Source organism: Dysidea avara, chromosome 14, assembly GCF_963678975.1.
Source record: "Dysidea avara chromosome 14, odDysAvar1.4, whole genome shotgun sequence".
Taxonomy (NCBI): Eukaryota; Metazoa; Porifera; class Demospongiae; order Dictyoceratida; family Dysideidae; genus Dysidea; species Dysidea avara.
Genome location: NC_089285.1, coordinates 7,869,311 through 7,889,342, shown reverse-complemented (window position 1 = coordinate 7,889,342; position 20,032 = coordinate 7,869,311). Strand labels below are relative to the sequence as shown.

Sequence of the window (20,032 nt, the reverse complement as noted above, 5' to 3'; positions counted from 1 at the left end):
GTTAGTTTTCAGGCATCTGCCAAAGTGGTTAATTCTTGTAAACCATTTCCAATAGAGTATGTAGATATTACAAAACCAGCCTCTTTATAGTGCTGAAGGCTTGGGTAGTAGTTAACATTTTGTAATAGCAGGTTTTGGCTATCAGAAAGCAGCTTAATTATCAGCAATTTACCATACCACAGAGCTTATGATAACATCCGGACACTGGACAAAATCCGCTGACCATAATACAATTTGTCGGGACACAGTGTCCCTTCAAATAGGGAGCCTAAGGGCTGAGCTGGCATGTTTGTTTATTGTATCAATAATCACAGTCCCTTGGTTGCTGGAGATGGTTTACATTCTTACAATCCAACGGAGTGACCACAGTGTACCAATACCAACCCTCCGCTGTACTGAAACCACATAACAGCTGATGGAAGGCATTTGACATCATCAGTACTGTAGCTAATACTAGGTTGTTAAAACATATTTGCTATGCTATAGTAAACACATTAGACTTTAATTTTCTATATGTCCAGTCAATCTAGGTAAATGTCCAGTCAATCTAGGTAAATGTCCGGCCAATTCTGATTTGTCAGGGCATTGTGACTGTACACTGTTAAATTCTTATCATAAGCTCTGATACCAGACTGTTTTGTCACCTGAACAAGCACCAAAATGTCATAACAACACTTGTTATATTAGCATGTCATATTTGTGTGCACTTACAGTATGATTAATATTTTTGCATTGTTATGCTACTGCTAAAATTACAACCCAACAGAAAAGGCTGTCCTTCAGCAGATTAATCATTATCACTAGGGACAAATAGTTTGAAAGTTCAACTATTCGTTTACTGTGTGTGATTTATATTGTATTAGTAGCATATTTCAACTATTGGTGATGCAAATAATTACTTTGGCTTCTTCTTGGTAATAAATAACATTACCTCAGGTTTTTGAATTTTTAAAAGCACATAGTATAACTATGGTACAATACAAAATTTTTGCAGATTTGATGAAATGAAAGCCAAATGACTTCATTTTGCCGACAACAAAATTGGACTAGGAAATTGAATAGAGAATCAACAAGGACACGAGTATTCACCAAAATATTATCCGCCAAATTCAATGTAGAGTTAAAATTGCCAATTTTTTCTCCTGCCTAAATTTTGTATCGTATTTTACTTGTGTTTGCACTCTGGTAATGCAATAATCAATTACAGATTGATGATGCAAATGAGATCATATCAGATGATGAAGTAGATGACCAAGACATGGATAATGAATTACCCACGGAAACGGTGTCTTGGAAATTCCAAGCTGTTTTAGTCTTTTTTTTGCTGTGGCAATTTAGATTTACAGTCTCTGATGCTGCTATGATAGCAGTTTTCCAATTCATGTATTGGTTATTCCGAATGCTGGCTGTGAGATTTGTTAATGAGCAACAAGTAGAAATAGAGTTCCCACGAACCTTAAAATTTGCTACTAAGCTGGCTGGTATTGACCCTAATGCATTTGTGGAGTATATTGTTTGTCCTAAATGTGGAGCAATCTTTACTTATGAACTTGGATACACACAGCAAGGTTCTCAGAAAGTACCCAATCGTTGCCCTTACATTGAGTATCCGAACCACCCTCATGCATCAAAACGTTTGCCGTGTGGTGCTTACTTAATGAAAACTGTGAAAACAAGAAATGGCAAGATGACGGTGAAGCCCTACAAAGTGTTTGCATACCAGCCACTTAAAACTGCTGTTAGTCGGCTTGCTAACAGAAAGGGCTTTATTGATCTGTGTGAGAAGTGGCGAACAAGGGTTAATGCACCTGATGGAGTGATGTATGATATTTATGATGGCCAATTGTGGAAGGACTTTCAAGTGGTAGATGGAGACCCTTTTTTGGAATCAAAATTTTCTTGGAGCTTTAGTTTAAATGTTGACTTTTTTCAGCCGTATTCCCATACTCGTAAGTTGGTAAATGTACTGGATGCCTACATGTAGTACGTAAATATTTTGACTGACTAATTAAATATTGAAACAATCAAAATATTTTGTGTTGTGTGATGTTCACATATTTGTGTATATTGTACTGCATGACTACATGTTTTCATTATACACTATAGAATATTCTGTTGGTGTTATCTACTTGTCATTGAACAATTTACCCAGAAGCATCCGCTACAAGAGAGAGAATATAATAATAGTTGGCATTATTCCTGGCCCGAAGGAGCCAAAGTTAACTATGAACGCTTATTTGATGCCTCTTGTACAAGATCTTGAAGAGTTTTGGATTGGCGTGAATATAAAATGCAATAACTATATTCCAAATACTTTGTGTATTCGTGCTGCAGTAATTTGTTGTGCTTCTGATATTCCAGCATCTAGAAAGTTGTGTGGCTTTGTAGCACATTCTGCTACACTAGGCTGTTCCAAGTGCCTAAAGCCTTTTCCATCAGAGAAAATTGCTGGGGTTAAAAGAACCGATTATTCTGGTTTTGAGAAAGAAACCTGGCAGCCCCGCAGTCTTTCAGTTCACGTCACTAAAGCTCTGGAATATTTACATGCTGATTCAGAGGCTGAAAGAAAACGAATAACTAAAGGGTTTGGAGTCAGATATTCCTGTCTGGTTGAATTGTCATACTTTGACCCTATTCGTTTTTCTGTTGTTGACCCCATGCACAATTTGTACCTGGGAACAGCTAAACATATGATGAATATTTGGGTTGACAATAAGATACTCACCAAACACCACTTTGACATTATAGAAGAGATAGTTGCAAAGATAACAACACCACATGATGTCGGAAGAATTCCTTTAAAAATTTCATCTGGATTTTCTGGTTTTACTGCTGATCAGTGGCGTAATTGGACCACCATTTTTTCTCCGGTTGCTTTAAAGGAAGTTCTTCCAGCAGCTGACCTTTGTTGCTGGTTGCTATTTGTCAGGGCTTGTTGCTTACTCAGTAATCGCTGTATTTCTGCTGATATGGTGCACCAGGCACATGCATACTTGATTGAATTTTGCAAAAAAGTTGAGCTCCTTTACGGTAGATTTTCTGCCACTCCCAATCTTCATCTCCATCTTCATCTTAATGACTGTTTGTTAGACTATGGCCCTGTTCATGCCTTTTGGTGTTATGCTTTCGAACGTTGTAATGGGCTACTTGGTAGGTACCACACAAATAATGAAGCAATAGAGGTACAACTAATGAGAAAGTTTCTGCGTGAACAGCAAATTCTCTCAGCTGATGTTCCATCGGAAGCAAGTGATGTGCTGGGCATACTCCATTCCAGTCCATCTGGTTCTCTGCTGGAAAGCAGTTATGATCCATACAGTGAAACTATACTAAAATTACAATTGTTGGCTAGATGTCATTTGAATGGTGAGAATGACTTTTCACTGTCACCGTCAGATACAAACATAAACCTTTTGCTACCCCATTTTGAAGGAGTCCTTACTACTTCTCAAAAAGAAAAACTGTTAAACGTGTACAAATTTCTGTACCCAAATTTGAATTTTGCACACTTTTCATCATTTTATGAATATTCAAGTCGTTGTGTAGTGGCCAAAGAAATGTTTTGTACCACAAGTGCTAAAGAGCGTTCATCTGTAGTTATGGCTGTTTGGCCTGCTGAGAGCTTGTCAGATCCTGGACAGAAGCAGGTGGGACGCATACAAAAGATCATACGCCATAGCACAAAGGCATCTGGCTCACTTGTGGAGAGACATCATGTTTTTTGTATGGTGGAATGGTACAATAAACATCGGACAGAGAACTGGTATGGCACCTCTGCCACTATATGTACCAACATTACCAACTCAGAAAACTCTTGCTCTTATCTGCCCATACAGAGGATATCACACCGCTGCGCTTATGGAAATTTGAAAGTTATAATTCCTCCAAGAGTTTCCGAGGAAGAGATTTTTGTTGCTATTCCAATAGATTTAAAATTTTTGACATGATATTTTTTTTTTAAATTACAGCTGTATTTCATGGTATATGTGTATAAACAATAACAATTCTTTAGGGTATATATTGTAAGTCTGTTACGCTAACTAAGCACAGTACTCACATGACATGGTTTAACTTGATGTTTGTGGAATCCTAGAAAAGAAATATACTAAAATGACACACTCCGCTCTGGATTGATTGTTAACATAGCATACATCTTACATAATATATACAGTGTATAGTGTACATATCTGTGTGAAGGACACTGCTTAGTTTTATTCTAAGGTCCTAGAGGCCTGTAGTAGCACGATTTTACCTGTTATAACTAAAATTTTATCTAAAGCAGTTCCGTTGTATCCTATGGCAGTAAATTAAGACCACAAATTGATATAGTTCTTTCTTAGATTCTCTTCCTCACTGCAGGTGTTTCCTTCTATGTACTTACTGCATTCCTTATGGAGACTTCAGATCTTATTAATGAAGACAATATATGCAAAACCTTAATATAAGCTGATGATGCATTTGACTGTAACTAGCTAGGTTGTAAAAATTGTTCAAATAATGATATGCGGAATTGGCAGGTATACTTCACTGTACCCCATACACTTCACTAAAATTTTTATGCTGTCACACACACACACGCGTGCCTTATCCAGCCAATACAGCTGAACCTTACAAATGTATGTAGATATCTACTGTGTAGATCACCACAATGCTTATCCATATTTCCATTATTATCAAAAACGTTTTGGAACACGTACGTATTATATACGTACTACCAAAGCCTCACACACAATATCCATGATTTCATTTGTGCAAGACATTTGCTTTGACTTGACATCATTAATGTTACACTTGTTCATATAGTAAGTAGCTAGTTAACATTATGTGTCTATTTGCAATGAGAAGTACAATGCAAGAGTGAAGACACTATACCGTAGAATCTGGTTGTTAAGCGCAGGTATACATTAAGCACGTATTATTTGTTAAGTGCATATTACTTGTTAAGTGCATGCTTGTTTCTTGTCACTAGCCATGGCTGATAGACGCACATGCTCAAACACTTGGCGAAGAGGTGAAGTACCAAACAATGCGTGATAACTCACGAGGAACATGGCCAACAATTTCTCTGGTATTCAATACAGCTACGTATACAGTGAAACGATCTTCAGAATTGTGGGCTTCTTCTTCCATGTGAAGAACTCCACCTAAACAAGGAGTTCAGACGTTTTTATAAACATGGTGACCACGTATAACACTATTCACGTGAAAACAATCCATGCCAACACTCATTCGCAACGCGAATTAAATTGCATGCATTATCAAGCATATGCGCTTAACAAGTATATGTTTATTGTAATATTTTTTTTTGGCTGAGTTCTATTAGGCGGATGCACTTAACAACCAGAGTTTACGATAATTGTGACCCAATTTGCGAAAAGATACCTTTTTCACACATTAATTTTTTGAACTTTGAAACTTCATAACGTTTGTATCAATGCTTACATTCATTTACAATTTTCCATGGAGACACTCACCGATCACATTAGTTGGCTACATTTTGATGCATAAAAGAAGTTAATTGGTGCATGGATGCAGCTGTTATGACGTTTTGTTTGCTGGCATGTCAAATGTGTGGAAAAGGTATACCTTTTCGCAAATTGGGTCACAATTTAGGAAAGTGCTGTAAGAAATATATATATTGCCAGATGTTGATCTTATACAAATTGGCCATGGGTCACATTTATACTGCATGATCTTAAAATTTTACTACACCACATACAATGGTATGATGTGAAGTATTGTAAAAGAATACTAACCACATAATTTATTGGATGTTACTCAGGGTACTGTATTTACTTGGCTAAACGTTGTGGCAACTATATATTACCTTAGTTGTTGAAATTGCTATAACTATTTGAAATCCACCACTACTCAACAATCTAGAACGACATTTAAGCGCCTTTATTATTTTTCAATTCGAATGTGGGACCACTTACATGTGGCTTGGTGGGGCGTCTAACCAAGTAAATACGGTATTTGATAAACATTGCAGTATGGTACAGTACTCCATTGCCCAAGTGTTCAAGTAAAACTGCCCACACAGGTCATTGTTGCTGCTCCATTTTTCTCAACACTATATAATTTAGTTTGTAGCTATTATGTTAAAATTAAGCTGATTACCCAGAGGTAAACTACTGGTCTGGAATGGACAGGTTGTCACAGAAATACTATGCGTACTTATGTAGTGACCAGTGTCATGAATTATAAATGTAAAAAGTCACACACAGTACATCTACAGTACTAGTGAAAGTCCTGACCAGCTGAAATTTGCAGCTTTGAGGGCGACTTACAGTTAATTGGCTTGCAACAACAATGTACATACATATAATTATACAGAGCTATAAATAAGGTTCAGAAATTGGTCGGCCATTTTAGGAGGATAGAAATTGGCTATTAATGGCTTCCCCATAGAAAATGTAGTAAATTTGTCCGAACAAAATGAATCTTGATCGGCCAAATGCTGAAATTAGTCGGAAAATGGCCAACTGCTATTTCTAGCACTGCATATACTTCTGGACATACCGAATAGCTGGTTATTTTCGAAGCAGAAAATTTTGAATAAGTGGAGAAATCGGAACTTCGAAGGTTTTTATTTCGAAGAGTGCATATTTTGAAGCCCAAGTGGATATTAAATAAATTGAAATACTACACTCGTGCTGCGAGGTGCGTTGACTTATATACAGATAAAATAATCTTGTGCAATAGCCAAGATGAAGGAGTCTCAAGTGCAATCAGCAATGGACTGGCGATAGTGAACAATGTGAGTACACATCTACTGTAGTATGGCAGAATTGACTCGTTCCTGAGGCAGACTACAGTACATCAAATCACGAAATTTCTGGTCTACATAAGATCGTTGAGATAGAGATTAACTTAGCTTAGCCATTGCAATCTGTAACACTGAGACAAACTCAAACAAATACAGGTATGGTCATTCAAACTAGGCATGCTCTGTCATGTGAAAGCAAATTCAGTATGTTTATAATTTAGTCTCGTGTTTACTTGTGGGATTTTATTTTTGAAGTACATTTATTTTTGAAGGAGAGCAGGACAGGAGAATTTATTTTTGAAGAAAAGGGTCTCTTCGAAATATCCGAAAATAAATTCACTTCAAAAATTACCGGCTATATGGTATACATTTTACATTTAAAGTCCATGCCTTTTGTACATACCCTATAGGTCTCTATACGTATATAATTCTTCTAGTGTACAATAAAACAATATAATATTTATCTTGCTTGGATTGTATTTTAGTAGCAGAATTATACACAACGGGGGTCAGTACTACAGAACTGGATGACTGAACCGCTTATCCCAACAAATATCTCATCTGAGTTGGACCTATATAGATATCCAATAAAGTGGATAATGACACCCACTTGACTTGGACAAAGTATAATCAGATAATCTGAATGACTTGATCCATCAAATAGCAGCTGATGCATGCACAGACACAGGTATGCATGGAGCCATGCCCACTATTCATTTTACTACTTGTAGGAAACAGTTTGGAATCAATCAAGCTTGTTGTGGATTATCGTAGCTGTCCAATCTTATATTTTTATTTATTATTTATTAAGACTTTGCAGCACAAGTGCTGAAGGTCTGTAGGACACCTGGTCCTACAGCCTGTTTAAAGTTGCTACAGAAAGTGTGTTTGAAAAGGTGGAGAAAGGAGAAAAAATTCATGACTGAACCTTGGCAGCCTCGAACCTGCAGCCATCTGATTTATGCTCGAACGCTTATAGGAGTCCGCCAGGTGGTCAGGACATTTTCTCCTTGTCATTTTCATGTATATGTAGCCATTGGAACTCTAGAGAGTGACCAAGGAACTCTAGAGAGTGACTATTCAGCCACACCATTTATTCGAGCATTAATCTATGCTTTGGTAGCATTTCATTTCTTGTGGATGCTAACCTGAATAATCTATTCAATAAATATACCGCTACTCTTTTAAAAATTAATTGGAATCAGATCTGGGTACCATTGTTACTATCGGAGTCAGTGAGTCATGGCGTCAGCAGTACTGTACTTGTCAATTTCATGCCCCACCCCCAGGAAGGGTGGGGAAATACTTGGGATGTGACAAAACTTTGAGTCAACCCTGTCCATTGTCAAATCCTTACTATGTGTCAACAGGAGATTGACAATACTTCAATTTTAATCTATAGTAACCTGGCACTGATATCTATACTATTCAGTAAAACACTTGTGGCTTTCCATAGTCATGTGTGTCCATGCAAGAACTCACCCATGTTTTGACTTTCTTACTCACCATTATTAATGCTTTCTCTCTCCTTTGGGTAAGTGATTTTATTGGTTAGAAATAGCTCGAGCTACAGTTACATGGCTACCAAACGAATAAAGGTGTACATGTATCTGAATTGGACAAATGTCAATAGCCCCTGGGATGGGGACAAAATTCAATGTTAAATCCCACCTGTATTGTGGTCCCGATGGCAGGGGTGGGGAATAAAATTGACAAGTGCATTACCAAAAACAGTAGTGAAATATAACTTGTCTAGATAAGTGTACAAAGAGTATACTCTCGCACACTCAGGTACTCGGAGGCTCCAACTATCATGCATTATGCATGATTCTATGTTTTGCCATCAATCTAATGCTCTCACACCTGACCGGCATTTGTAATCTAACACCAGAGAATTTTTTCTTACTCCTAGGATTCTCTTTCACTCGAACAGTCTTGCGGTGCCTGACTTTTATTGTTGTTACAGCTTTACAGTGACCAGCACTGAAGGTCTACAGCTACATGTGCTGCAGCCTGAGATATCTCCTAACCTAATAAACTGACTCTGTGACTTGAAAACTATCGACCTAGAAATGTGTAACAGAAAGGGCCAAACTAAGGGGAAAAAATCCCCAGGAGTCGAACCGCAGGCATTACAGGGGTGGTTTTCCACTTTTAAGTGCTCACATTATCTCTTATTTAAATCTCACAGCCACTACGACACTGGGTTGATTCGTTCCTCGGGTTTAAGTCAGAGAACTTGTTTAGAGATGACAAACATTACAAAGGCTCTCCACAACTTTGAGAGGCACTTGGATTATGGATATAAATGAAGTTATTAAGGATATTAAGCAGGGTATAAATGTTCACTGCCGGCTGTCCACTGAAAATTTTACTGACTATTGTGACCACAATAGGAGCTGTATAATTGGCAAGACATCTGGCAGATACAAGATGATTGATTGAGTCGTATAGTCAATATATTCTGTAGCACAAGTCATGTGAGCCAGTATGATCGTCATGGTAATTGAAATGAAATACCACAATACTATGCAGCTAGTTAGCTTGCATACAAACCATGCTAATAAATTAATGTGTATACTTATAGCTAAATTTAAAAAACCTATTGCGTGATGTAAGAAGCTTAAGTGTATGTGTGCACAAAAACTTTCGATATATAACCAGCACAAGGATATCATGAAAGGAACTACAGGAAGGTACCCGGAGATTCGGAAATTTCACCCTGGCACACCCATTATCCCACACGAGGTAGAATCATTTAGCGACAGGGCCATCCGATCATCCAACGGTAGGGTCATCGGACTAGCCGCACCTGGTTAATTTAAACAAAAAGAATTTTGTTAGTTACATATTAAAATAAAGTAACTGTTGTAGCATGGGCTGGGCCTGCTACAACTGTAAATAAATTGCATATTACATTACTTGTGAACTAACAATGATGAAAGCTTATCATGTCACGATCTGTGCATATGGTACAGTATTATAATTTTATACAAAGGGCAGTAAATTTGTTTCCTAGTTAGTAGGTAAGCTTCTTTACTGCCACAATGCTTCATTGTGGGTAGACGTTACTGTAACTTCCATTACTTTGGTGACGGAACAGACGTAATATTTAATTTGTTACGAATGCATTACATTAAGTAAAGTAACTTTGAGTTATATTACTAGATTTTTAGACATATTTTGTTATATGACTTTGTTACCACAAAAGGTAATAACATGTTACAAAAGTAATGCGTTACCCCCAACTCTGGATATAATTATCCCTTATATATCTATGCTAATTATGTGAAGTGCTGGGTATAATACAGGATTTGTATACTGCGTGCAACCAAAGAACTGCAACCTCTACTGCCAGTTTGCCTTGAAGAGTCTCACTCCAAAGAATGATCCAGGGTTGGAGCCTCTGGAACTATTTTAGTGATAGCCATATTCAGTATGATAATACACTTAGCTAGGTTTGTAGTTTGTGTTCAGAGTAGTTTATTATGAAGGTGGGTCTGTAAAACCACCAAAAAACAACAGAGAGACACTTTCATATTTTTAGTTAGAAACCCGAGAAACCCTCTTATAGGGTGGGCACATAGTGACATACAGCACATCATGGATGTCCTACCACTCTATTCACTAACCTTAGAATGACCTGGTAACGAGTTCCTTTCGGTTAACTAGGAGTAGCTAGGCTGCGTAGGTAAACTAGCTCGAGGTCAAATCTGCGGTCCAAATATTCCAGCAAAAGAGCGCGTATTCACTTGACAACAATTCTCGTTGTATGGTCATTTACATATATTCGCGTATTCGCTGTACCTCGTCATATACCCAGGTGCTGCTACAAGGTTACTAGCAGCTCACGTGAAGTACAATTCATCTGTTCTATTTTTACAATAGCACGTGAGCTACCACGCCGTAGAAGCAGCTGGTGCAGCGAGTGGTGCAGTCAGGACAGCATGGCAGGAAGGCAGAGATTACCAGGTAAGATCGATCGCTAGTGGTATGCAGTTATAATGTGGAAGCTTCCCTAGTATATACGATGTAAGGATAAAATTTATGACACTTTATTTATTCTTTACAGATGCCCGAGATACCAATGGTGCGCCTCACAGAATAGGTCAACAGAATGCTTCACGAGGGCGAGGTACACCTTTCATGCACGTTTGTTTGGCGTGTGTGAAACTTGTACATTTTATTAGGTTGTAGTAGCACACCTCTAGGAAGACCAGGTCAGCATTCGAGAATGGGTCAAGGACAAGGTAAGAGCAGTGACTACGATTTGTTCTACTTGTGAAATATTGCGTATACTTGTGTTGGAATAGATACCAGTGGTAGGACGCCTCCGGGAAGGCCAGACCAACATTCAAGAATGGGTCAAGGACAAGGTAAGAGCAGCGACTACGATTTGTTCTACTTGTGAAATGTTGCGTATACTTGTGTTGGAATAGATACCAGTGGTAGGACGCCTCCGGGAAGGCCAGACCAACATTCAAGAATGGGTCAACTACAAGGTAAGAGCAGTGACTACGATTTGTTCTACTTGTGAACATTGCATATACTGTGTTGGAATAGATACCAGTGGTAGGACGCCTCCGGGAAGGCCAGACCAACATTCAAGAATGGGTCAAGGACAAGGTAAGAGCAGTGACTACGATTTGTTCTACTTGTGAAATGTTGCGTATACTTGTGTTGGAATAGATACCAGTGGTAGGACGCCTCCGGGAAGGCCAGACCAACATTCAAGAATGGGTCAACTACAAGGTAAGAGCAGTGACTACGATTTGTTCTACTTGTGAACATTGCATATACTGTGTTGGAATAGATACCAGTGGTAGGACGCCTCCGGGAAGGCCAGACCAACATTCAAGAATGGAAGGTGAGAGCAGTGACTACGATTTGTTCTACTTGTGAAATATTGCATTTACATAGATACCAGCAGTAGGACATCTCTGAGGCCCACCGTTACTCAGGCATCCATGGTCCAACAGGGACTAGGTAGGAAGGTGCCATAGTAGCAGTTATTTATGTGTTTTTTTTTTGCTTCTCTGTGGTATCTGTCTAGTAGTTACTACACCTCACAGGCCCAGATCCACTGCTACTCCAGCAAATGAACAGAGTAAGAATATGTGAACACTGTTTGTTCTATATTTTATGTCTGTCCTTACACATGTAGATGTGGATGGCAGCATCACCCGGCGTGGTCATTTAGTTGGCAGCTTTATATCCAACAGCCAAGGTGTAATTAGGAGGCAAGGATTAGATTCTACATCTTTGTTGGAGCGCCTTGATCAGATGACTGCCATTATGAGGAGTCAGCAAGAGGCTCTTTCACAGTTTGCCCGAGAAAATGAGGCCATGAAGGTTTCCATGGATGAGATGAAAGAAGAGGTTGTGTGTCTGCGCAAAGAGGTAGCAGAAATGAAGGCATGTGACGTGGAAGTTACTGCTTCCATCAAGGCGCCTGGAAACTTGGCTGATAGTCGTCTTGACACCAACCTAACAGTAAGTTAAGTTTGTAGAAAGTTAGTTAAAGTTTGTGAGAGGGTTCTATTGAACTGTTAGCGATTTCTTCGAGTGAAACTGGCTCTATAAAGGCTTGTATCTCCGTCTCTGGGAAGTAGTATTAGTACACCAAAAATGCTTCCACAAAACAAAGAAATTACCATACTGTATCAGATGCACCTACAGATTTTGTTGTAAAGGGTAATGTTCCACCTGCCTTAAACTAGACTGTGGTTACACAGAAACTTTAAAATTGAAGGGCTTCATGTTTATTTACAACTTCACATGCTGTTAGAATGGTTTTATAATCTCTTGGAAACATCGATAACCGTTTAAAAGTTTTTACAGCTCTCTGTGAGTATACCGTAACCTTAAGGGTTGACGTGCCTTTTAGAGCAATTAAAAATGATACAATGCGATTAAGTCACAAGGCATGACTTGTTGAGTTTAAGGAAATTTATTGAAATCTGTTTAGGAGGTGAATATATATTGCTGAAAACTGCGTAGCAATCAAAAAGATTTTCCTACTATACACTATATTTAATGGTGTAATCAACTGCCAATCAACCTCTATGGTGTGACCCGGTCTGCGAAAAGAGCTCTTATAGCCTTTCCAAATATCCAAGTTTGGCGAAGTATAAGTTTGTGATCAGCTAAAGCCATCACTTTGTAATTTCCCCCACAGCTAGTGCTATGTTAGGAGTGTACAGTGACCAAATTGTAGGCCTCTATTGTATTCACGAACTACGTTATGGGTTATCATATATATACATAATGGAGAAAGCAATAAATAGAGCCCATTTCGCAGACTGGGTCATATATACGATCTAATGTAGACTCTGTCAGCTACATATTCTGTTATTTTGGAAAAACAAATGTGGTATGAAAACAGGCTTTCTTAACCATGAAAGTAATTATCTGTTCTTACTCTAGATTGGTACTGTAATTGTAATCTGCTTAGCTTCAGTACAGTTTATGTATATTCATTGCATGATTGAACTTTACATTTGGGTGGGTATTAAATAGAAGGATTGTTAACAAGCTTTATAACAGCATTACAGGTTGAAAAGGTTGTATACAATCACTGGACTGGACTAGTGAACTGGACTGGACTACTGGACTCAGGATTTTCCCAAACACTTGTCAACTGGTTGCACATTAGAATGTAAAATATTAGTCTCGTCCTCAGCCGCCCACGCGAAGGTCATCTGGTGACATTGGCCCACATTCTTGGCCCTGGTGAAAACAGTGGAACAAACATGATTCCAGTGCACAATCATGCTTAAGATCAATAAATAAATATTCTAGCAGCTTGACTGAGTGGTGCTTAAGGAAATCTCGCTAGTGTGACCAACAAACACCGATTAAAAAAAAACATCTTATGTACGAGAATCTTCTTAAAAAGTTGATTTGGAATAGATGGAGACCGCAAACAAGAGCTATATAGACCAACAACTACGCTGGTTTTTCAAGGGTAAACTTTATTAATGTGCACTTCCTGGGCCAAGAAGTTTGACTAATGTCACCAGACGACCTTCGCGTGATCGAGCGCGTGGGCGGTTGGGGACGAGACTAGTAAAATATGCAGGTGGAACTGGTCTCATGTACTTAAACCACACCCCTAAGCATCATACAACCAAACAGAAAACAGTTTATGGTTATGTCATACTTGTCAACTTAGTAACTTATATTAAGGTATTACTACCTGCCATTCACTTACAAAATTGTGCTAATTTAGTAAGTGAATGGGCACAGTTTCTATGACTGCGCCAATTTAGTACCCACCCATACTTTGTTGTGGGTTCATATGATAGCTGGACATAAAAACAAAGGGCTCTGAAATTGAGTAACGTGAAGGTCCTCTGGTAGTGTTTGTAGGTGCTACTAAAGGGGAGGGGGAGAATACCCGTACTGGACCAAAGGTCAATTAGCATTTATGCACTGCTTGCAGTAACTCTGCTAAGTACATAATCGCGACGGTTGAGCGACACATGGTATCCACTGTACAACAATCTAGTAAAGCTAAAACACTGTTTTCCCACACAATCACTACAAAGTTACATTTTCTTCCTACTGTACTTGCATAGAACAAGTGGCACTCACGAGTGACTCCCCAAATTTATTAGAGGTATGCTATTCACTCGGGCCATCTAGACTACCTTACCTAAATTTTGGGATAAATTTGAGTTAACCTAACTGTTGCCACTAGTGAGTGCCACTTGTTCTATGCTAGCTAGCACAGTAGGAAGAAAACATAACTTTGTGGCTATTGTGTGGTAAAACAGTGTTTAGCTTTACTAGATAGTTGTACAGTGGATATCATGTGTCATTCAACCGTTGAGATTATGTGCTTAGCAGAGTTACTGCAAGGTGAGCAGTGTAAAAACGCTATAGAGGATAGAAATACAGAGACTTGTGTACAAAATTTTATGGGCATGTGTTTGCTACACAGAAACAAATTAACATGCTGATGGTAGTCAATAAATAAATACCTGTGCTTGGCAAGCCTCTGGCCCATCCTCCCCTATTAAATTCAATAACAGTTCAAGACTGGCTGATCAACTTTAGGAATGGCCAAATACTTTGGAAAGTATTTGGCCATTTGTAGTGGCTAATCTTGAGAACTGACCTTTGGTTTGGTCCTGTATGTTCCGGGTATTCTAACCCCCCTGCCTCTAGTCACTAGCTGTTACCATCCAATTAAGCCATGAGTTGCTAGTGTTACAGTTGTGTGAGTGTTTTACATCACCTCAGAGGCAGGGGTCTATTGGAACATGAACAAGGGATCTACAAAAATAGATCTCTTTATTTCATCTTGCTGTAATGTAAAAATGTGGCACGATATAACATTGTACCACAGTGTGAACCTGTCCTGTTAAAGCTAGAGATTTTGTAGAGCTAGAGCTCTACGAGATTGTATTGTATGATAGGCCTACAATAGGTTTGGTTAAAATACATGAATGAGTATACAGTAGAAACAAGGCATAGATGAGTTTTGACGTGGAGCATGGGTACTGTAGGGTCCAGAAAGTCATTGTTTGTAATTGAAGTACAGACAAGCATGTTATGCGTTTCTTTAAATCAATAATTCAATTGTTGTTATGTATCTTGGGGGAGGGGGGATAGAGATGGTCAAGATGGCAACCTGCCTCCTATAAATAAAACCCTGAGCCTGAGTTGACTCAGGGTAGGTTTTATCAAATGTTATGTTTTCAGAATTCTTATTGTAAGTTTTGTTTTTGCCATAAATGTGTCCCATATGTAAACATTAATTTTCGTTCATGTAGACAGCTGTGAAGTCACTGTATGAAGAGTTTGATACAGATTTTGATGCTGATGAAAAGTATATTACTATTAGACTGGACCTGCGAAAATTTCATGCAGGCACAAATACTGCCTGTCACATAACACATGCAGTACTGAAATTGAATTTGCAGACATAATAGTGAATATGCATATGCTCAAAATTCATAGCTATACAACACAATGCAGCAAAATATGGGCAAATTTTATGTCCCATGCACATTCCTTACTTTTGCAGGCCCAGTCACAAATCATGTATATTGCTCTTACTCATGCTTTCAAATATTTAGGTACAGTGATCCTCACAATCAGATAGTAGCGGACTATTTGATTGGTCAGCTCGTTGAGAAGTATCCCTTGAAGGAAGTTAAAAGTAAGGCAAACAATTTTTGTTATTGAAAGGTACATGTAATGTAATGTACATTTGCCTACACCTGCTAATATATAATGTACCATTTAAAAACATTTGGGTATATATTTTACCCTATATTCTGGCTTTGTTAATGTAATCATTTAGTACCTATAAGCTAAGCACTTTTACAGCTAGAATAACACATCTGTAAGCCTACTGGTCGCAACACTCCAACTCATATGACTCAATCATTGAACTCCCCTCTAATTACAAGCTGTGTACAGCTTTTATAGTCGTGCATGACCTTACAAAACTCATTAAAACTTGTTAGTATTAAGCTATTGTTTATTGTTTCTTAATTACTAAGTACATAGTTCTGGGAATTCCAGCCAGTCCAGGTGACCTCATTACACATCTTACATTGCTACTATTGTGCACACTTTTAGGAGCAGTTCATCGTTATTACGAGTCCAGAAGACGAATAGTGGTAGACTCTAAACCAGAGAGAGTGGCTATTAAAGAAGCCAATGATAGAAATACGAAGCTGCGGAGTAGGCAGAGACAAGTAAATTTGTGTACATTGTACGTGTTTCTCTATGTTAATTTTTGAAATACTGTAGCTGTATGATCGTCGCAAAAAACTTTGCAAGACAAAGAGGGAGAAGAAGAAATGGGGAGAGATTAAGCCAGCCTATTTGACAGAAGAGAGCGACGACGGTGAAGGATCATTCAGAACACATTCACCATCATGGCGTTCTACTGGTATGTGTATTGGAGTGTTGATTATATGTTTCTCATCCCTACCTACTTCACCTATCGTGCTATCATCTTTGATAAAGTTTTAATCATGTCCAAGTGTATTAGGCATTGAAAAGACAGACTGTCATTTTACAGCACACTAAATGTTTCACGTTACTGTGTGATCACCCCTGCATGTATATACATCAGTGATACGTCGATTGAAAATAATAGGGCTGTATTTTGCCACGTAATGTAATTGTAGTAATGAAGTGTGTGTATATCCCAAATTTGTGGATGAGAAGCAAGCAATTGAATTTGCACAGCTTATACCATATGTATTATAATTAATATAAAATCTCCTGATTTTGTTGACAGAACTTGAAGAATTTATTCAAGACCTAGATAGCCGATGGGAGAATAAGAGTGTCTTGAAAAAACCAAGGATTAGCTCCACCCCATTGGAGTGTGCAGCCCCTAAGGATGCTCCAGCTTGGGCAGTTAGGAGAGAGCCAAGAACAAATGTTTGTTGACCCACAGCCGTCTACTAATAAATGATTAATTTTGTAGTCACCAACTGCTGGAAATGAAGACCATGTGTTATCTTCGCAAGTGCACACTGAGCCTCATTTGGAAAATGTTACCTTTGAAATACCCGTATGTATCACTTATATGTCTCGGATTTCATATTTAGTTGTAATTGTTGACATCACAGAGCCAAAATCTAACAAGTGGTGCTACTGACAGTACACAGCCAGGCAATGCCAATGATTCTGAGGTATACAATTAAATTACTAATGCTATACATTATAATTATGCCTTTTTCAGAGTCTCAGACAGTTTTCGTCGCAGTATCTACCCCAAGATGAGGTACTGTATGTCAGTAAAAACCAGACTTGTTTGCTAAGTTACTTCGTAGTTAATATTAGGCTGTTCTGAAAATCCGGACTGGACCAAAGGGCAAATCTCCTGGCAGGCATCATTAGCAATATTCTAAAGATTGTACTACTATTTTTATCCTTAAAAGCATTTACGCTACTCGCCTTACAACAACCTCGCTACAGAGGCCAGAATACGATCGCAAAAGTTTGAAAACTCGTAACTATCCACTGTACAACGGTCTAACTAAGCTAAAACTTTTTCTTGTATACTTCCACAACAAAATCAGCTCAAAAATATTTGCTTATAACAACTGTTACACACGAGTATGTAGCTGCCTGAATTTATTGAAGTCGTGTTGTATCCAATGATCTGGAATTTAGCAGTCTGTTTTATCTCAATACATAGATAACTAATTGTTAGACAATAGCTGATTAGTCTATAGGGCAGGCTTCTCAGGAGTGAAGCTGGCGATTCTAATAAATTCAGGCAGCTACTCGTGTGTAACAGTTGTTATAAGCAAGTACAGGATATTTTTGAGCTGATTTTGTTGTGGAAGTATACAAGAAAAAGTTTTAGCTTAGTTAGAATGTTGTACAGTGGATAGTTCCGAGTTTTCAAACTTTTGCGATTGCATTCTGGCCTGTGTAGCGAGGTTGTTGTAAGGTGAGTAGTGTATAAATGCTTTAAAGGATAAAAATAGTAGTTTAATCTTTAGAATATTGCTAATAATGCCTGCCAGGAGATTTCCCCTTTGGTAGAGTGCACTCCGGGTTATCAGAACGCCCATAATATTTGTGTATAGTGCACAAAGTGTGGATTACCAGAGCTTCAATCGGCTTTAGTGAGTGTTATTTGGAATTGTAGCACTACACAAGTTGATGTTGTGCTACTTCTTAAAAACCAGCCTAGACATCAAAACAAAGCTTATTCATTGGGATACTTGGGGAAAGCTAAATAACCACTATAGCAACAAAATCTTACCTGTATAAAGCAATGAAGAACGTTACGGCGACTGTGTTTATTGTATTATCACATTCCATGCTTCGTCTGCCATGTTTTTAGGCATAAATCACGTGAACTGTATATCACACTTACTCGATCACCATTGAATGGCAAATTGCTTGGCATTTAAATGGATCAACTGGCAGTGAGTTATGGACCATTTTCTAAAGATATGTAAAAATTTGCATGCCTATAGACTTAAATATTTATTTTCATGATAAGTTCTAGTCCTTATCCTAAGGTAAATCCCTAGTATCATTATCCTTATTACATCCCCAACGTAGTGACGTTGATTCCGTAGCAGTACAATGAATACTTCAAAAGATATAGCACCTTGTTTACAATCATGCATGCCGATCGGCCTTTGCGGCTTTAAGCTTTGCGGTACCACAAAATTATAAAGCAAACAAAATAGTGTAATTTTGCTAACTGTAAATATCAGTTCGGTATTGGCCATTGTAGTAATATTCAGTATCAGCTTATCGGATAATCGGCAAAATTTCATATTGGTGCATCACCACTGCCAACTAATAGTAGGTCCTACAGACCTTCATCAAGTGCTCATCAACAGTTTTACTACACCACACTACGGAATGTATGTGTAGTAGTCTATAACACATCCATTGGACCTTTGTTTGAACTAAGACTTTTGTGAATTAAATGTTGTTTTGATTTTGACTTGTGTATAGGGGGATTGCATGCCAGAATTATTGTGGTGTGTACTGCAAAAACACTTTAACAACCGTTGCTAGACGGACATTTGTGAGGTATATTTTCAATGGCGGAAAATGGCCAAGTTATTTTCTAGCATGATTTTATAGGTTTTTGTTTTTATCAGGAGCCCATAAGTGCTTGCACCTTATGGTGCTTATGGGTTCCTGGTTTTATTCTATGAACTGTGGTGGGAACAAGTCTGGGTTTAGCTGCAACATTCAACATGAGTATGTTCATATACATTGTGTTTATTGTTTGTATTTTCTTATTTTTCCAGGGTTATTCCCCTTACAATGTATATTCGCAAAATACATATGATCATGAGGTTAGATTCAATCTTGTATTTTATGTGTTCTTACTTCTGTAATTTTCTTAGCACTACAGACCACCTTCACAGGGACATTATCAGGTAAATGTTATTGAGAGATACTGCAGATTCTTGTATATGGTACTTGATACTTTAGCACTATCCACCACATTATCCTGAGACATCTTTTGCTGATGTGAGTATATTTAGTCACTACTGATGGCATTTTAATGTAACGCATTTTTGTAGAATTATGATCAATCATTACTACTGCAACAAGTTAGCCAAGTGTCAGTATCAATTTGTCACTGAAAATGCATTCCACAGGGCTATTCTGCTGGAGTTGCATCGAGTTCTGAGGTAAAATAAACATATAGTGACGGAATAGCATGTATGTTGGCCTGAACTAATGCTTTTGTACGTACCACCACTTGCTATTCCAAAGTGCTAATTCTCTTGGGTTCTCACGCAG

At 38.2% G+C, this 20,032-nt stretch overlaps 1 protein-coding gene and 1 long non-coding RNA gene across 4 annotated transcripts in view; one reads left to right on the top strand and one right to left on the bottom strand.

Annotated features, from left to right (window-relative positions):
• Positions 1 to 20,032, top strand: part of LOC136245009 (uncharacterized) — a 52,136-nt gene that overhangs the window by 31,378 nt on the left and 726 nt on the right. For 2 of the 3 annotated variants that reach the window (XM_066036538.1, XM_066036537.1), the window contains exons 3-4: positions 1,208 to 1,949; positions 2,107 to 4,113. In XM_066036538.1, the coding sequence (XP_065892610.1) occupies positions 1,259 to 1,949; positions 2,107 to 3,947 (2,532 nt within the window). In that variant the 5' untranslated portion in view covers positions 1,208 to 1,258 and the 3' untranslated portion in view covers positions 3,948 to 4,113. Of the gene's footprint in view, positions 1 to 1,207; positions 1,950 to 2,106; positions 4,114 to 10,657; positions 10,742 to 10,841; positions 10,905 to 10,959; positions 11,020 to 11,082; positions 11,146 to 11,208; positions 11,272 to 11,332; positions 11,396 to 11,458; positions 11,522 to 11,582; positions 11,637 to 11,689; positions 11,756 to 11,822; positions 11,877 to 11,933; positions 12,263 to 15,549; positions 15,606 to 15,855; positions 15,939 to 16,363; positions 16,483 to 16,537; positions 16,680 to 17,033; positions 17,180 to 17,225; positions 17,313 to 17,370; positions 17,434 to 17,483; positions 17,526 to 19,530; positions 19,579 to 19,629; positions 19,663 to 19,717; positions 19,757 to 19,809; positions 19,840 to 19,887; positions 19,921 to 20,032 lie in introns of those variants that run through there. The other variant, XM_066036539.1, reaches the window with a different exon arrangement.
• On the bottom strand, positions 3,929 to 10,606 carry LOC136245013 (uncharacterized). The gene is made up of 2 exons (XR_010695690.1): positions 10,402 to 10,606; positions 3,929 to 4,089 (listed from the first exon to the last, which is right to left on the bottom strand). It is a non-coding gene; the product is annotated as an uncharacterized lncRNA (long non-coding RNA).